At 39.0% G+C, this 18,835-nt stretch overlaps 1 protein-coding gene across 1 annotated transcript in view; it reads right to left on the minus strand.

Annotated features, from left to right (window-relative positions):
• SLC25A13 (solute carrier family 25 (aspartate/glutamate carrier), member 13) overlaps positions 1 to 18,835 on the minus strand; it is a 78,325-nt gene that overhangs the window by 40,125 nt on the left and 19,365 nt on the right. The window contains exons 4-8 of the mRNA XM_009994917.1: positions 11,634 to 11,773; positions 4,686 to 4,832; positions 2,982 to 3,120; positions 2,057 to 2,150; positions 1,800 to 1,884 (exon numbers count right to left, since the gene is read on the minus strand). Of these exons, the coding sequence (XP_009993219.1) occupies positions 1,800 to 1,884; positions 2,057 to 2,150; positions 2,982 to 3,120; positions 4,686 to 4,832; positions 11,634 to 11,773 (605 nt within the window). The remainder of the gene's footprint in view (positions 1 to 1,799; positions 1,885 to 2,056; positions 2,151 to 2,981; positions 3,121 to 4,685; positions 4,833 to 11,633; positions 11,774 to 18,835) is intronic.

Here is an 18,835-nt window from a genome sequence, read left to right on the forward strand (position 1 = left end):
AGCCTGTACTGGTGCATTTTGTTGTTCCTGCCCAGGTGCAGGACTCTGCACTTGCTCTTTTGAACCTCATTAGGTTCCTCTTTGCCCAACTCTCTAGCTTGTCCAAATCTTGCTGAATGGCTGCAGCCTTCAGGTGAATCAGCCAATCCTCCCAGCAAACTTGCTGAGAAGACACTGTCTCGTCATCAAGGTCATTGATAAAGATGTTAAAGGCTGTTAAGTCTTCCATATTTACTAATGCTTTTTGTAAGATTTTTTTTTTTTTTAGGATACCACAAGTAAAAGAACAAATTAAAAATATGGATATACCTTTTCCAGAAAATGTATTTTAGCTAATATTCCAAGGTAGATGAAATTGGCCAAAAAATAAATTGAAGGTATTGATGTTGCTGAGAATCATCTCAGTCTCAGCATCAAGCAGCTGGCATTAAAAGGGCATTGGATGGAAAAATGAAAAGGCAGGAGACATGCTGAAGAAATTGTAAGATTTAAACAGGTTTATATGCCTTAGCCTCTTAAAATGGCATAAATAATTTAAGCACAGACAGTGGCCCCAGAGAAAAACTGAAGAAGCTGCTACTTTCAGCACCACATTTTTGGCTACATTTTACTGCCACCTATTGTAACATATGTTACTTGATATTCAGTCCAATGAAAATGCTGTTAACTCCTTTAGGAGTCTTCTAGGAATAGATGGTGAGCTTTTGGGAGCCAATTCATTTGAGTTCACTTCAGCATAGTCAACATTTAGTCACTGCTCAAACAAACAGAAAACCGCCACCCTAGATACTGTCTTTGAGCCGTCGTCCGTGTTCACTTGTAGGGGAAAGAGAAGAAAGAGAAGCAAAGGAGACACATGTGTACACACACACACACACACACACACACACACACACACAGAGGCCTGGTAGTCCTAAAAATGTAGCCTGCATTGTGGTCAAACTGGCATCTCCGCACAGACCCAGAGCAGGAAAAAAAAAACACAATAAAAAACCCCTTAGTCTCACAAGACACAAAGTTAAGACTGACTTAAAATAGAGACAGAGAAAGACAGAAACAGAAGGGTTAGTTTTAAATCTATCTGCAAAGAAACTTGGGTCAATAAAAATACAAGATATGCTAAAATAATATGAAAGCTTAAAAAATCAATATATTTGACATTTAAAGAACACTCCTATTTCCTCCTGCCTCAAACACAACTGAAGTTAATTTTCTGTTATACCATTAAAAGTCAATATCCTTTAGTTTTTGGAAATGAAGATAATATTAATGTTTTTAATGAAACTGTGATGATAGACTAAACAATCTCTCCTGTTTTGAGAGAGAGCAGAGTGTAAGGCAAAGCAGAGAACACTCCAAAGCCAGGAACATGCACGTGTGTTCAGAACAAGGGCTGCCATTTAACAGGGTAGATGCTGAATTTACCATCCATGTTTGAAGTAGCAAGACTTCTTTCCTCATTGAAAAAAACCAGAAAGCAAAAGAATCACGGAACAAAAACACCTTAATCAGGTGTACACCTAACATTTACTGAATGGCTGAATTACACACATATATAATTTATATTTCCAAATTAAATTACATTTAACCTGCCAAAATGTAGCCCAAGAGAAAGGGGCACAGAGAAGAGATGGTGCAGATATGGCACAGGTTAACATTTTCTAACAAGAAGGTATTCCTCACAGATACTACAGGATGCAAGATAAAAGCAGCTTAGCTGACAACACAGAACGGTGTTGGCTATTTATTTACCTAGCACTGGAAACAGTTAATAGCATCACAGTGGCTGCTGTTCTTACCTGCCTCTGAGCCTCAGCCAGGTTGTAGGGCAATGTCCCTTCCTCCAGAGGTGCAATTCTTTCAATATCAGCTAATGTCATGCGCCTGAGGAAATAAATTCAGCATAGCAACTGCTTCAGGACTGCCTTCAGACAACATGTTACCTGCACATGACAACTACACCACACGCCCCTGTTCCCCAACACCATCTCCCACTCCTTCCAAGAAGGAGAGAGGAGAAAAAGAAAGGGAGGAGGATGGATAGTTCTCGACTTACCCTCGTGGCTCATATAGATCTGCTAACTGAAACAAGATGTCAACTTCCATGGGTGTAACCTGACCAAATTTCTGAGCTGCCAGAACAAATTCCTCTGCAACAGAATAAAAATACAGAAACAAAAAACGAATCAAACCTGAAGAAACAATCCAGAACACCCCAGAGCTGCTTTATATTTTAGTGTAAGTAGAAGATGCTGGTGGGGGAGGGAGAAGGGGAATAAAAGTGACCCACCACAGAAGTGCTCCTGCCACTACTTAAATGTATGTTTTAAACAGTCTACCCTTCATATAACTAAGTTCAACTCTCTGGTCTTAAAGCTTAGTGCTATCAGCAGGATTTAGGATATTTGACATACGGTATCAATCAGTTGTGGGTCAGAGAGAAAAAAAATAAAATAAAAAGCAAACAGAAAGAAAACCCAGGAGTCAAGAGATGTGGAACTTTTTATGCACAGTCCCAGTAGGCCACATTAATGAAACTCTGGCATTGCACAGGGAATTCTCTATAAAAGTGGTTAGATACAGCAGATAACATCTTGTTCCAAGCTTGTAGATCAGCTTACTGTGCCGCCAATACAAGTTTATGGAATTCTTCAACTACCCTTGAAGGTCACTTTAATAGGCTGCCAATTTGGCAGGAGTCCTAGGAAGTTTTTTAAACTTTTAAATATCTTTACATACTTTCCTCACCCTGCCCCCGCCACCAGTTTACTAGGACCTTTTTCCAACTGAAACAAAATGGAAAACCTGGAGGGTGGATTCCAACAGGAGTACACAAAACTGAGTGGGGTAGCAAGGAATGCTAACGAGGGAGGTTTTCTCCCCCTTGCACTGATTTAAAAGCATACAGATGAGGTCTCTCTCTCCACCCATCCCAACCAAATGCCCAAGAAAACTTCCAAACTGCAAACATTTCTACCAACCCTTAGTGACTTCCACATCTTTTCTATTTCCAGCCAAAGTACTGTAGATCTTCCTAATGAGCTCCATGTTGTTAAGGAGAGAATTAAATCCATTAAAATAGGAAAAGCTGACCTGATGGGAAGTGGTACCTCCAGCAGCCTAGCACAGAGACAGTAAAAGAAGAAAAGAGAAAGGAGACTGTTACGATGCTAAGAAAAAATTGAAATAAAAGTTTTCAAACAACATTCTTTTACAAGAGCAACAGTAGCACAGGGTTGCTTTTAGAAAAAAAACAAACAACACTGCAAAATAATATTAAAAAAAAACAAACTATGAAAGACTCTTATGTTACTGAAACTAATCATGACCAGAATGTAAAACCCTCCCCACCCTCCAAACCTAAACAAATACATATGCAGGATTATAACAACATAACCAGTAGTAATTTACAAAGTTCATGTTTCAATACTGCTTCAGTTGGAAATGTTTCATAAGTTGGCTTATTTCTAGTAATGAGGAAATCTGCTTCTACATGTAAAGTACATTACTATACAGAAAATTTTAACAAAATCAAAACATTCTGAAAAAGGTCAACTGAAACATTTAAATTCACAGGCATTTCAAGTCATAGAAAATCAGCAATAAGCTCTCAGGCTCATGTTAGGCAGTCAAAATGAGAACAGTGAGGTTCAAACAGTTATTCATCCTCAAATGAGAACTGAGACTAAACCTTTAAAGTGGTAGTGGGTCTGTGCAAGGAAAAAAATATTGGATCAATTCTCTACTTGAAGTAGAAAATCACTGACAAGGCAAATTTCTGAAAACAATGCATAAGCTTGCCAAAATTTAATTGCCCTTAAGGAAAAATCAAAACAATTTATCTGATGTTTTATGAGAGAGTATGTGATCCAGGAAAGCTGATAACAAGACTGTGAAGGGAATCAGGGAAGAAAGTATCAATCCCTAAGCCTACTGGCTATCCTTTTTGCCATATGCTTCTTCCAATATTCTGTACAGAGTTTACTATTCTCACCACACACCTCCCTCGAATTCTCCCTTGCAAGTCAAAGCAGAACAGATTTCTTTAAACCTGGATATGGCCATACTTCAGATTACTTGAGAAGTGCTGCTACAACTTTCCAAGATTAGGAATTGTGGTCAAAACCAAATGTACCTTATTGTTTGGTTTTTTTTTCCTACAGTGAAATTACAAAATTGTAATATTTAATTTGGTTTATGCACTTCAAATAGAAAAAAAGTATACACTCAAGTGTAACAACTATCAATTAACAAAGAGTGAGTGTCCTTGGGTGATGTTCCAGTTCACAGACTGTCCCAGGTGTTTGGGAAATTACACTCAGGAGCTTAGAACTTACAAATCAAGTCCTTTGAGGATGACTTCCTAAGTAGGATGCAATAACATTTTGATGTATTTGACACAGTCTATTATGATGGAATGACTGGAAATAGTCATGCAAACGCTACATTTGTAGGCCATTACAAAGGTCCATGTACCTGCTTTGTCTTTTGTCTCAGCAGACCAAAACATTGAGGATCAATATTCTGCAATAAGAGTTAACTTTCATTTGTGTACATAACTGCTATACTTAAAAACATACATCTGTAAGTTGGACTATGTGCCACATACGCTCACTGAGGTACACAAAAAGGGATCCCACATCTGTTCCCCAGACTTCCCCAGTTGGGACACCAGAACTACTCACAGCTACTAGGCATTCTTCTACAAACGGCGTCAGCATGTGTGGCCGGATAGTGACCATAATGTCCCTGAAATCCATAGCTGTGACTCTTCCAGACTGAGCATTGTCTCTCTGGACAAAAGCTTGTTTTGCATGTTCTAACTGTATCTCCTGAAAAAAACCAACCAGTAGTTAGGTTCATAATCATTACTTCAACAGCTGTATTTTATGTAATTCAATTCCACAAGATATCTCATCCTTAACAAAACATAATTATATCTAATCTAATTTTAATTGGATATGATATGTATAACTTTCAGCCTGTTCTATCGGTGGCATACATGGTCTCTATCATTGAGCTCAATATCTAGGAGAATCACTATGATTCCTCTGCTGGCTGGACATCAGGGTTACATAACTCATTTAACTGAGAACTGGACAGTGCGTATCAATAGAACAGTGAAGGTAATCCCCCACTCATCAACATAAAAGTGTTCTGTTACGTGTATCTATCCCATGTTGCATGTGTCTTAGCAGGTCAAAATATTTTCTGTAAAAGCACTTGCTATTCCTTGAACAAGGACAATGCAACCATCAGAGATTTCCACATACACACTCACTAATCTTGAAAGCATTCCCTCAAAAAGTGTCTTAATTTTAACAATAAATTATTTGTCTACAAAAGACAGCAGCAGTTTAATTTAGAACTTCTTGTACAATGACTGATTAAACACCAGTTCTCAGTATTTCAGCAGTAGTAACAGGCAGAGATCAGCCACAAGTATTACCTGGTGCAACCACCTGATACCTCATTTTGTGATTAAAATGTAACCCTGAGAGAAGAGGGGAAAAAAAGGCATTTGATCTCTCAGAACTGTATCTTTTCCTACCGTGGCCTTCACCCTTTCTTCATAAATTACCATTAGACTACTTTCTTCTTCTTCTTCTTTTTTTTTTTTTAATTTTTCATTTAAAAGGAACATAGATAGGAACTTAGATAATACATATGAACTTTATGTTCAGTTCTACAGGTTTACCAAAAACAGAAATACCCTTTGGTGATATAAGTTAGACTTCCCAATCTGCATTTCTTTGCTGAATGGAGGAAAACAAATCATTGCCATGTCCTCCCTTATAATTTCAAGGCTTATAAAAACTTTGTCACTGGAAATACAGTACTTAGACTGAATATATATGTGTAATCAGTTATTGAGAAAATAGAATCAGAGCAAAAGTATGTCAACTATGCTAAGCAGGTCTTGCAGTGGATCATGATACTATCCTGTTATTCCCATTATATTTGTAAATGTATGCCTTCAGGTCATATTAAGCCAAGACTCAGGCTAGTCAGAATCACTGACATAAAGTATTCACAGTGACCATGTAAATTATCTCAGAGCATCATTCAAGGGAATATCGATTGAAGGCTGAAAGGCAAATCCAGGCAGCATAGGATCAGACCTGCCAGAGGCCTGCAGCAGCCATCCCTTCCTCTGCTCTTGCCATGGCCACCAATGGATGCTGCCACTCAAATCTTTTCACTTCAGCCTCCTGACCTCTCAAATTTCAGTCCTAATCTCTAATTAAAATACTGTACCCTGACCTGAAAGTTATGACGAAAACTTCCAAATACATTAAACTGAAAGGGGTAAAGGGTGTGAGGGAAAGGACTGGTAAATGTTTCAGCACTCTGCTTCACCCACAGAATTACTCAGAAATTTCTGCTTTTTATGGGAAATACTTGTGGGGGTTATAATTTGAAGTGTTACAATTTCAATTCTGTCACATTTTCTTTACACTACAACCCCCTACGTGGAGGTGTTGCAATTCAGTAATACTATTCACTCTGGCTGGATGCAGCCATGTGAGCTCTTGCTTCACTCCAATTGTGACTATAATTTCAACAGAAATCTGGAAGCAAGCAATTTGGGGAGGCTTATGGCAGGAGGAGCACAAGAACATAAAAGACTTCATCAGCTTGAGGCAGGCAGCTATTTGAGAGGTAGAGAGCTCTGGAGAGGGGTTAGGTATAATAACTCTTGTCTCTCTAAATACTCACCACCTGGCAGGTGGAAACATAAACAGAAATGTTTGTCATTAAGTGGCAGCATCACCAAAGAAAAAAAGAAACTGAATTTAGCAGAATTACATGGGAAACTGAATGTTGCTTGCTTCTCCTTCATGCATTCAAATAACCACTAAAACTGCTGGCAGTGTTGTGCTGGCAGAATTCAGCACTAAACGACAGTAAAAAACCTGGACACCACTTGCAGAAGTTAAATCTCTTACCATCTAGGTACACTCAGCAGTGAGTTTGGAGGTATATAATACGATGGGTAGGACCGTGGCTGACAGTGATGCCTCAGCCACAGAACAGAAGTGGAGCTCATGTTCCAGAGATGTACGTTAAGTGCATGTTTCTTGTCATCACCCAGCTAAAGCAAAAAGGCTGTTGTTCACTACACAGTTGAAAACAGGCCAAAACACCCCATCGTCTCCTTGCTAACATGATTCCTTTCAATCTTCTTGGTATGGAACTCACTCCAGAGAAGAATCATCCCACTTGATTAAACACATGCTCAAGGACTCAGTGCTCTGCCCATATTCTTGTCAGCTAAGGAAGAGCCATTTAGCTGTAGATAAGACAGCAAGACAACACCTAGTAGGATGATGTCAGTCTTCTGGAGCTCCGTGTGCACCTCCTCCTTAGTTCAGAAATGAAATGATTTAGGCATGCTGCAAATAGATACAGAAGACTCAGCCCACCCTCTCAGAGAGGTAGGGTGTTTTTAGGCCTACAGTTATTTTGAGCTGTGCAATATATACTCCAGTTGCACCAAGCAGAAAAAAAGCACAGCCGTGTGACATTCCCAAACGACAACCATGAGAGCAACATGGCAGACAAGAACACGCAAGCCATTACATAGTAAGACACTGAGTCTCAAAATTAAATTTCACCTATGAAGTTTCTCACAAAAAAAACAGACAGATGTCATATCTCTAATCACTATACATTGCATAACAACATAATAAACTCCTTGAAGTGTTTAACCCAAAAGCAAGGCTATCTATTCCTTCAGCCTTCAAGCCTGAAAACTGAGACATCTCACAGCATGACTAAGTAAGATTCAAAAAGCAGCTAAGTAGCTACTAGCAGTTTATCAGGGAAATCTTTGAGATGTTTGTAACATCGCTTGTGCTTTGTATATGCAGCTAGTATAAAAAATAACACCTTAAAAATAGACAAAAAACAATAAAGCAAAGTTGGAGTGTTTAGAGATACTGACTTGCAGTAGTATTTATTGTTTCCCCTATTTCAGTCCAATATTGTTTACCCAGACAGATTAAGGTTTAAAGAAATACAATCTTCATTGCTTTGCAATACAAATTACACATCCTAAAGAACCTTCTCTGACTTTCTGCAAACTTAGATATACTTAGAAAACAATCCTCCTTGATGCTGGAAGTCCAGAATTCTCCCAGGCAGCATAAGACTTAATGAAGAATTAATTTGAACATCATGGCAGGCATGCTGGCACCAGCATTTTAATGGAATTATTTCCAATCTAGAGAGTTTTTCCTCAGCTTTCACTTACAGCTAGCTTATTAAGAAGCTTCTTTATTTTCCACTTGGAAATGTGTGTTTGGGTTCTATCCCAATGACCCAGTGTCTACAAGTCATCAGATACAGCACAATCCTTTCCACTGGAGTAGAATTATAAAGAGTAATAATTCATCAACTGATACGTTGGGCACAAATAAATTCCCAGACAAGGTGGAAATGGATTTACAAGGCCCACATATACGCATATGCTAAAATTCATCCTGGGGAATAGATTTTACATGCTGAGAATGGGGCCAGTGTTGTTCTTCATGAGGCAGACTTGCTACTTCAGTGATGATAGAACATGACCATATGCAAATAGACATAGATGTGATAGATACATAATAGAAGACATATGAGCTAATAATTTTAAGTTAGCAAAATGAGAAGCCAGGTAAAACAACACACCTTGAGTTCTGGGTTGATGCAAATATTGTTAACTGTATTAGAGCCAAGCCATTTGGAGGCTATACATTTGGGCATCTCTGTTACTGTAGACAAAAAAAAGTGCTGGCAGGATATGAATATTCAGAAACACATATAAACTCTTCTTATTTAAAGTCAGAAGAATCACAGAATGGTTAAGGTTGGAAGGGATCTTAAAGACCAGCAGGTTCCAACCTCCCTGCTATGAGCAGGGACACCTCCCACTAGACCAGATTGCACAAGCCTCATCCAACCTGGCCTTAAACACCTCCTGAGAGGAGCCTTCCACAACCTTCCTAGGCAACCTATTCCAGTGCCTTATTACCCTCATGCTGAAGAATTTCTTCCTGATGTCTAACCTAAATCTACCCTCTTTCCATTTAAAACCATTACCCTTTGTCCTATCCCTGCCCTCTCTGACGAGAAGCCTCTCCCCAGCTTTCCTGCAGGCCTCCTCTTGTGCATGGATAAAATACACTAATGTTATTTTCCATGTATGTTCAGCTTTGCCAGAAGTAATGATTAGCCCAAATGCTGTGACAGATAATAAAAATGTAACAACTTTACAGGGCATAATAGGACCCAATATGAATCAATTTGAATCTAGTTGGAGTATTTCATTAAAAGTTGCAATTTGCATTGTACTTACAGAGCAGTACCTGAAGCACCTTACAGACCCATCTGGTCCATGTTAAGAGCAACGTAAAGAGCATTCACACATTCAGGAATGCAGAAAGGTAATTTGGTATTCACTGTCATTGTCTCCTGCTGTCTAAGGTCCAAGGTCTAGACATCAGATCAAGGAGATTGACTCATGCATGGGCAGAATGTCAGAAGAAACGGCTGAGCAACAGAGCTTAAAGGAAGATTCCTATGCCTGTGGAACATTAACTCTCCAATTTATGCCGAGAGGTATTTCTGTGCCCAAACTTAAATACCTATACTACAATGCACAAGGTAAGTATCAGCAAAGAAACTTAAGTGTTTCCAAGATTTACAGTTCTAGAAATTGGGTAAAGAGATGAACCCAACTACTGCAACTACCGAGCATCGTGACTGTAGTGACAGCAGACAACTGAGCAGTCTTAGCACAACTCATTTGAAAGTGCTTGATGCCTGCATCAATGCCGAGAGCATCTTCATTAGAAGCCGTAGAACCCAAATCATCATTCTTATAATTCATGTTTATGCTCCTCCTCCCTCTTTCTGTTCTATATGGATCATCACGAAAAGGGCTGTCTAGCTCATGAAGATCACTGATGTGTTCCAATAACACCTTTTACTCTGCACTGCAACTAGCTAATCTTCACTTTTGCAGTAGAGCTGGCTAAAAAACAAACACAAACAAGGCAGGGGCAAGACACACCAAAACCAAGTACAAATCTCCCCAGAACACAATCACATCCAAGACAAGTCATTTTAGACAAGGAAAGAGAAATATCCCTCAGCAGGATGAGAATGCCTAGTAGTTAGGACTCAAAAGTTAGGAAACTCCTGCCTCAGCTCTTGCTTTCGTAATTCAAATAAAACCACAAAAGAATCCAAAGACACAAAGAAAGAATTTCAGTCTTCCAAATACCAAGCTAGGAGGTTATGGGCTCTTTTAGACCTGTGGCTCCCACCTCCCACACTGCTCTTCCTGTGTCATGTTCCCCTCCCCCATTTTTTATTTTTTTTTTGCAAAAAAAAGGTCTCTTTTTTCAGTCTGGATTTTTCTTCAGGTTTTCCTCAGATCTCTAAACAAACAGATGCATGAAGCAAACAGGACTGGTACTCTGTTAAGACTGTGATTTTAATCTACCAAAATCACGACACATGAACATCAGAACATGTGGCCCGAGAGATTTTTTCCTAATCAATTAACACTTTTTTTTTTTTTTTTTTCCCCCAAAAAGAAATTCTAGTTCAGTATTCTGTCACAAAACTGGTCTATGTCTCAGTTACTTAGGAGTTACAATAGTCAACACAAAGCCTAAGGGAATATGATTTAATCATGTGATATCTGATGTCCTCTTCATACAAAGTTAATTAGGCTCTGTCCTACAAAGTCAATTTGAAACATTTGTCTCAATAGCATTATCTTAATTAATCCTCATCAAAATGATACCACCTCCTACTGTGAACTAACATACTTGTGTAAACAAGAAAAAAAGAAGCTTTGCAGTCTTGAAGCAGGTTCCCATTTTAAAACTCTCTAGTGTAAATACTAATACAGGCATTAAGTGTTCAGAAGGAATACAAATAAGAAACTCACGTGTTTTACCACTTCAAGGATCATTTTTCCTGTTTAAGATTTTTTACCAGTACTGCTAAAATACATATAATCTGTTTATTTTTTTATTAGCACAATATTTTGTTTACTATAATACAGTATACTAAAGTGTGAAAAGCAAAAAATTCCTTGGAGAAGAAAGATTGCATTTTATTCTCCATATACCACATTTTCCTGAGACACTCTAAATTAAAAAAGGTCAAAAGGGCTTGCAGCAAAACATTATCTTTACTGGATATCAGCACTGAGTTAAACACAAATTTGGTAGAAGTGCTGTTTAAAGATAGTACTTAATACCAACCTGGCAACTGGATCCAAAATGTTCAGCAACATTATTTAACATTCCTAGACTCATGTGATTTAAATACACAGATTTTTAGATGTTGAGGTCTAGGCTTTTGATTTCATGTCTCTCTACACAATGGTGTAGAAAAGATCACAGGTGCCCAAAACAAAAGGCAAATAAACCAGCCAGCCCGAATCAGTAATTTAACCACAAGCATACCCTATTTAAAAACACACTATTAAAGTCCAGCACCCTGATTATAAGAGCATACACTCAGTCTATTTTGCAGCTTCCCTACCAGCGTGGTGTTTGGCAAGTCTGCAAATTCTGTGATTCTTGAATTTTTCATATTAAAATTGACAAATTCTATTATATTAGACCCACCAGTAAAAACTGGGTGAACTCCGCATATGTTAGGTGTCTTTTTCTATCCTTTCCGAAATGCAGCTGTACAAATTCTGAGTTCCAGTTAAAAGGAATGTGCTGATGAATTGTGGTCTGGCCAAAAACTTGCTTAGCATCCTCTAAGAAAAGAAGAAAAGAAAAATGTTCATTTAATAATAAAATAACAATAGACACAAGCATCTATTTATACAAGTAAAACAAATATGGTATTTTCTAATCGGAAAGCAACACTGTTCATACAAATCAGTAACATATTGCAAAGCAAACCTGATATTTTTGTTTACCGAAATCATAACAAATCAGAAATTCACAAATACAATCTCTGAATAATCTCTTTATTTGTCAAGTTTTATACGCACAGCATTTGATTAGAAAAGACTCAACTAGATATTTCAAGTTGCAAAGTGAAGCAAGAAAAGATTAAAAGACAATTTTTAAGAAGATGACTACAGCTAACCAATTTTCAGCATAATCTTTTCAAGCTGCTAACAATGAAAGTTTTGTGTCACTATAATTCAGGCTTTTGTATTGTTCCCAGAGTTCTCCATATTCAAACAAATCAACTACAAAAATACCAGCATTTCAAGATCGACTTTTGTGCAGTTACCTTACAGGAGCAGTGACATGCAGGGCATGGGATGATGGGGGGGATATGGCAGGCAGGAACACAACACAGCCTCCAGCAGCCAGCAGACTTTAACCCTGCATCTCTGCTACAATGAGGTGGGCAGCATGACAAGTTTGTTTGATCACACAGAAATGCAAGCTTCATAGTTTAGTGCAGTTTAGTAGTCATAACTGGGCAATGGTTTTGTACATCTTTGGCAGACTTTTTGGTAATACATGGCATTTCTCATGAAGGAGCAACTATTTGAAACACATCAAGTTGTACAATCTGTAATAAGGACCATTCATTGCTGCAACTGCACTGTGCCTTTTTTATCTAAAGGAAATAGCAACAAGATCTGAAGAAGTACTCGTATGATACGATGGCACCCAGGTCAGTGTGGTAGTCTGTCTCAGCCAAAAAATAACAGGGCAAAGCTATTTTCCAAAGATAAGCTCATGGCCAGAGGTTCCCAACTGCTATATACCTTCCTAATTGCTGTACAACTCTTCCAGCAACGTCAGCCAAGAGCCAGTTCTTGTCTCCTGCTAGTTCCTGCAGGCATGGAGAGCTGGTTCCCAGGAGACACTCCCTACCCACAGGCAGGGCCAGAAGCTGGTCTCCTGCTCAGTTCACGCTTTGTGGAAGAAAGACCAGGAGCCCAAACTCAGAGGTCCTGTCTGTCTCTGCAAGCAGCAAGGCTGGAAGCCAGTTCCCAAGCGTGGCTGGTGCCTGAGGGAAAGGAAATCAGCACAGCTTTGTGTGCAGAACAAGCTGAGAGCCACCTCGCTGGAGCCAGCCTCTACCTACCAGGCAGGCCTGGGAGCTGCCTTCCAGCTCACCCCAGTGCCACAAGCAAATGTGGGAGCCGACTCCTTGGAGCCGTGAGGTCTCCTGCGCAGGTTGAGTTCTGGCTTCTGCTTCAGCCCACACCAGCCAGGCACAGTGGTGCTGCCAAGGTGAAATTCCCACTTTCAGGTAAGGAAGCAGAAAAAAGTGAGAGTGGCGTGGGATGGCTGAGAGCCAGGATGATGTCAGAAAGTGTTCAGTGAATGTAGGATTAAGACATAGGAAAAATCGTCCCAAGGAGGTGAAAGGGACAGGTGTCCTGCTGCACAGAGCAAAAGCACTGCAGCTGGTGGTACACAGAAGGATAGCTTGTTCTAAAGCATGTGGGCTGTTCCTATTCCCATCCTCAACAGAGTCAGTAGTTTTATCTTTAAAAACACACCACCCACTCACTGATCTTAGGGAATCAGCAGTGAAAGAGCAAGTTCATTTTATCTTAGGAAGAGAAAGACTGGCCCCAGTTAACCTCGAATTCTTAAAATTCAGAACTTCAAGCCCTAATGTCTTATGAGAATTTTCTCCAAGCAATGTCAGACAGTGCCCCCAGGACAGTATTGTTCATTCTTGTCTTTAAGCTCCACCACAGCCAGCTTGGATCTTGTCCGCCAGCATTCTCAAGGAGCAAAATTCTGCTCTCAGGGCAACAGGAAGGAAAGCCAATCGGTTCAGGGTGAGGTCCTGTCCCCTCTACTGAATGTCTTTTATTTAGGATGCTTCCTACTGACACAGCTTAAGGCACCTTGCCAGATGCAATTGGAGATCACCTCTATGTAACTTCCTGCTTTCTGCAAGATCTCCTTCCCTACCACTCTACAAAAGGAACCAGCATGAAGACAGACTGTATTGTCTGCAAAAAAAGAGGAAATGAAGGCTGCCTCTTCATGGTAGCAAACACTGCCCTTCCAGAGGAAAATACTCCCACAACAGCTACAGTATCCATTTCTTGCACAGAAACCAGATGCTCATCTGCTTCCTCTTTCTCTCCCATCTCATCTCCAGAATTTCCCCAGAGCAAGACATGGATATTATTTGGATGAAATTAGGAACTTGATTAGGAACTTTCTTATTTGATGCAAGATAGGAGATGGGAAAATCTTAGCTACTATAAAAGCAGTCTTAAATTCCTTTTGATGGGCCAGGTTCCTTACAGTCTTAACTTCAACTTGTTAACATATGAAAGTTACAGAATGTCCTCTGACTATGCTACTGTAAATTTATTTTAATTAATTACCATACATTAGGTATCTTGAAGAAACAATGCATTTTGCTCCCCTAGCTCTGTGCCTTGTAAACCTTCCTTAGTTGTGGCCCAAAAGAAATATTCCAGCCCAAGAAAATCAAGAAGTGAAAACAATGGTAATTTCAGACTAAATACAACATTTAATTATTGGCATTATAAATGGCAAAAGAACTCACAGCAATGGAATTTAAAACCTCAGCAAGCCAGCTAAGAATACAGTATATATACAGGGTATTTGCATTCCCTTGTCTATTACAGAGATTAAAGCCTACATGCATACCTCAGAATTTCAGAGAAGTACAAATATCGTTCCAAACAGTCCAAAATGATGTACACTTAATTTCTGCTATAACTTGGAACACAATGACTACCACATTAGTGTAGATATTTAGCACAACAGCAAGAGAACTCCTTACCCTAGCTGATCTTTACAAAATCATACTGTATATTTAAGTCAGTATGTCTTAGCACAGAATACCAGGTGCTTTTCTGACAGGGTGCATGTTTGTTTAAACAGTGCAGGTAGATGACTGGAAGATTACCTACTCTGCTTCTACTGATTCCTCGATGGTATGAGACATGGTATCCTGTTTGCCATTGCCTGTTTACACACACCCTGTACTTCCTTTTCACAACTATTTATGGTTTTTAACCTCCTACATATGCTCAGTGGACAGCATTTTTCCTCTTCCTTGCTAGTCTCATCTCCCATTTACCCATGGCACTGTCACTGACTCAAGTCTTATCTGTAGTCAGACTGCCTGATGCAGACATTGAAGACCGTTTGTGTTCCATGGACAAATCTTGTAGCCTATGATTTAATCATCAAAATGTATCCAATTACATACCAGAAACCACTCCAAGGTTTTGTTCAGCTCTAACAATATCTTCTCCTAGTCATCTAGGTCCCGTATTGAAATAAAAATTGGACAATTTTAAAATGTAATTTCACCTTAAACCTGCAGCTGAAGTTCCATGGCTATACACAAGTTGCTGAACTAAACACAGTGAAGAGCAGCGAAGTCCTTCAGCAGCCAGAGGTTGTTTTGCTTGTTTAGAACTTTTTTTAAAGGAATCTGTTTCACAGAAAGTCACAAAATAATTTATGATTAAAAGGATATCTGGATGTCATCTGGTTCAACCTCCTGTCAAAGCAAACCCAACCAGATCAGGTTGCTCAGGTCCATGACCAGCTGAAGTTTGAGTATCTCTAACAATGGAGGTTTCATGACCTCTCCGGGTAACTGTGACTTGATTTTAAACTGGTATTTAATAAAAATAACTGATAAATTGAAGCTTCTAATTCCATATTAAAACACTATGGTTCAGTTTTTAAAAAAACAAGATGTCAGTGCTACACCATCTGGAGCTGTAAAAAAGGACAAGATCAAAACCTAGCAAGATATAACCATTTCTGTATTTGCACTGTTTGAACCAGAGCTGTTGGAAAGCAAAACAAGTAGCAGTTTGAAAGAGAAGATTTTAAGTATTCCTATTTAGAAATCCATGCTGTCATTCATGTCAATCTTAAAAAAAAATAAACTCTGAAACTCAATTTCAAAATAAGTTGCAAAGATCTGTAATAAATTTTGGTTTTCTCCATGCTGCCTCTAATTAAAGAATAGATATCTTGGCATTGGTTTCTGATCACTGTACAAAAAAGACATTCTATTTTCCCTCCAGGTGAACTGCCTGCTGGTTTATAATGGGAGGGTCCTTTGGGTCCTGGCAACTTTCTTATCTCCAGTGTTCTGTTATCTATACTAAAATGCTAACTGTACAAACAAGTATACTGCATTCACATTTCCATACCGTGGTAAGAATTATAACTAGAATTAAATTAATTGTGCTTTGGAATAAACACAGAACCTCATGACACAATAGAGACCGTCAAATTCCTCAACTGAAAATTATCCATTTTGAAATGTGAAAAGAAGCAAACTGAAAGTCATTCTCCCACTGTATTTCACATTTAAAAAAAAGAACTCAGAAATCCTTAGCTCCTTCTATGCATTAATTAAGTTTATTGGGAGAACAAATTGCACATCTAATCACTTGACAGCACAATCTACTAAAATCTTTACAGGCTACAGGGCTACATAAATAGCTGATGTATTAAATCTAAAAATTGTTTCAAACTGTTTATTTGCACAAGTACCTAAATGTTTCATGCAGTCTTTGTTCAGTTCAATGAAGTTAATACTATCTCAAAACACTGCTAGAAAAAAATCTGTGATCATCTACAAAAATCCCATTCCCCTTACAAAATAGCTGCAACATTTCTGTAGAAAAGGTGCCACAATTGGCTTAATTTTAGCTAAATTGTATGCTATTTACATTTTATACGGGATGTATGTTACATCTTTATGTATCTAAGCAATTTGTGCATGGCATAGAAAATCTGTACTAAAACCTTGGGCCTTAATCTTAAAAAAAAAAAGATTTACCCTGATAACAATGGTAATAGCAACTTCTGTAGAGAACACAGGCTAAACTTCTGCAAAGAGGAAAAAGACAAATTTGAAAAGACATTAAAATAAATCCATCATATTTAAGGCCCCAAAGAGGAACATATGAGCACTATAGCTACAACATGTAATAAATAAAGAAAAATCAATCCAAAAAGTGTGGAATAGATATTTTACTATAGAGAGATAAGGACTTTTAAGCCTGAGTAAGCAAGTCCATGTCATTCTGTTCAGACAAAAGGTGATACCTTAACAAAATTAGGTTTTGTTAATGGTTAAACACTTCCGTTTGTGCATTTGGAAACAGTCTCCTTTAAATTACTGTAATTAAAAATGCATGCACTCTTTCAGTTCAAAACCGTTACCCCTTGTCCTATCACTGCCCAATCTGGTGAAAAGTCCCTCCCCGGCCTTCCTGTAGCCCCTTCAGGTATAAGGTCTCCCCCGAGCCTTCTCTTCTCCAAGCTGAACAAGCCTCTTTCAGCCTGTATTCATAGCAGAGGTGCTCCAGGCCTTTGATCATCTTGGTGGCCCTTCTCTGGACCCTCTCCAACAGCTCCATGTCTTACCTGTGCTGAGGGCCCCAGAACTGTTCACAGTATTCCAGGTGGGGTCTCCCCAGAGCAGAGGGGCAGAATCACCTCCCTGGCCCTCCTGGCCACACTTCCTTTGATGCAGCCCAGGATGCAGTTGCTCTCTGGGCTCCAGCACACACTGGTGACTTATGTTGAGCTTCTCATTAACTATCACCTCCAAGTCCTTCTCCTCAGGACTGCTCTCTAGCCATTCGTCCCCCAGCCTGACTAACTGGCCTGTAGTTCCCTGGGTTTTCCTTTTTCCCCTTTTTAAAAATAGGGGCTATGTTACCTTTTTTCCAATCAGCAGGAACCTCACCAGACCCCCATGACCTCTCAAATATGAGGAGCAAAGGAGATTATAGCGACCATGCTGTAAACTAACTAACACATTAATCACTTGATTACTAAGGATTGCAATGGAAAAATATTCATACCTTGAACTTCCCTCAACAAAGCAGTAAAAGCAGAAAGGGCTGTCACAGCCACCTTCTTCCCTAGGTTAGAAGCCCTGAAGTAATGCACTAATGCTGTATGTTCACTGCCTCTTAATTCCTTGCAAAACATGGACCACAACATACTCTGCAATTCTAAATACAAAAATAAGAAAGGTTCATTCCTTCTTAAAGTATTACTAGGAAGGTATCTGGTAGAACACTCAAACTGAAGATTACACAGAGCACATAATTTGAAGATAACAGGATTGTATTACATGACTCAAGAAGCCAGGGGAGGGGCTGATTTGAAAAAAGATAGCAGCTCAGGTCAGTGCAATTTATCTGCACTCCATCATGTGGTAGCGCCTGTATTTTAAAACAGGTTCACTGAAAAGAGTGCAAAACCCTCCATTAGTGCACCCGATACATTTAAACAAAGATCAGTTTCACATGCACCTGAAAAATGTGGCTGCACATATACACCTGCACATAAACACCTAAAAACACCTCAAGTCATTTCTTTTGATAATTATGTGTGCTCATCTGTAAGTGGCTGCTTATTTTTTAATAGGACTATTTACTCCAAATTCAGACAAAATCCCCAAAGACAACATTAAATTCAAATAATAAAAATGGTAAGGTAATTTTATTCAATTGAGCAATGTTGAACTAGTTCAGCTGTGGATTAGTGCTGGATTGCAATGGACAACTAGGGGGTTCTGCTGCTTAACATAAGCCAGTGTTGCTTGTGTGTAACCAAAGCTGTCATATCAAATTCAATGCCCCCGCTTCCATGTGAGTAACTGAAATAATCATCTGGACTCATTTCAGTTATCCCTTATCATGGAGATGTTAAAATTACAGCACTTTCAGAATTGAGATTGACTCAACACCTTCCTTTACACTGGCAGGGGATGTCTTCACTGTAGTTGTCCAGGAATACATTACTTACTTCAGAATTCACATGATTGTTTCCTACAGTAGTTTAATATACCAACCAAAGTG

The sequence above is a fragment of the Chaetura pelagica genome, unplaced genomic scaffold (genome assembly GCF_000747805.2).
Source record: "Chaetura pelagica isolate M959 unplaced genomic scaffold, ChaPel_1.0 scaffold12, whole genome shotgun sequence".
Taxonomy (NCBI): domain Eukaryota; kingdom Metazoa; phylum Chordata; class Aves; order Apodiformes; family Apodidae; genus Chaetura; species Chaetura pelagica.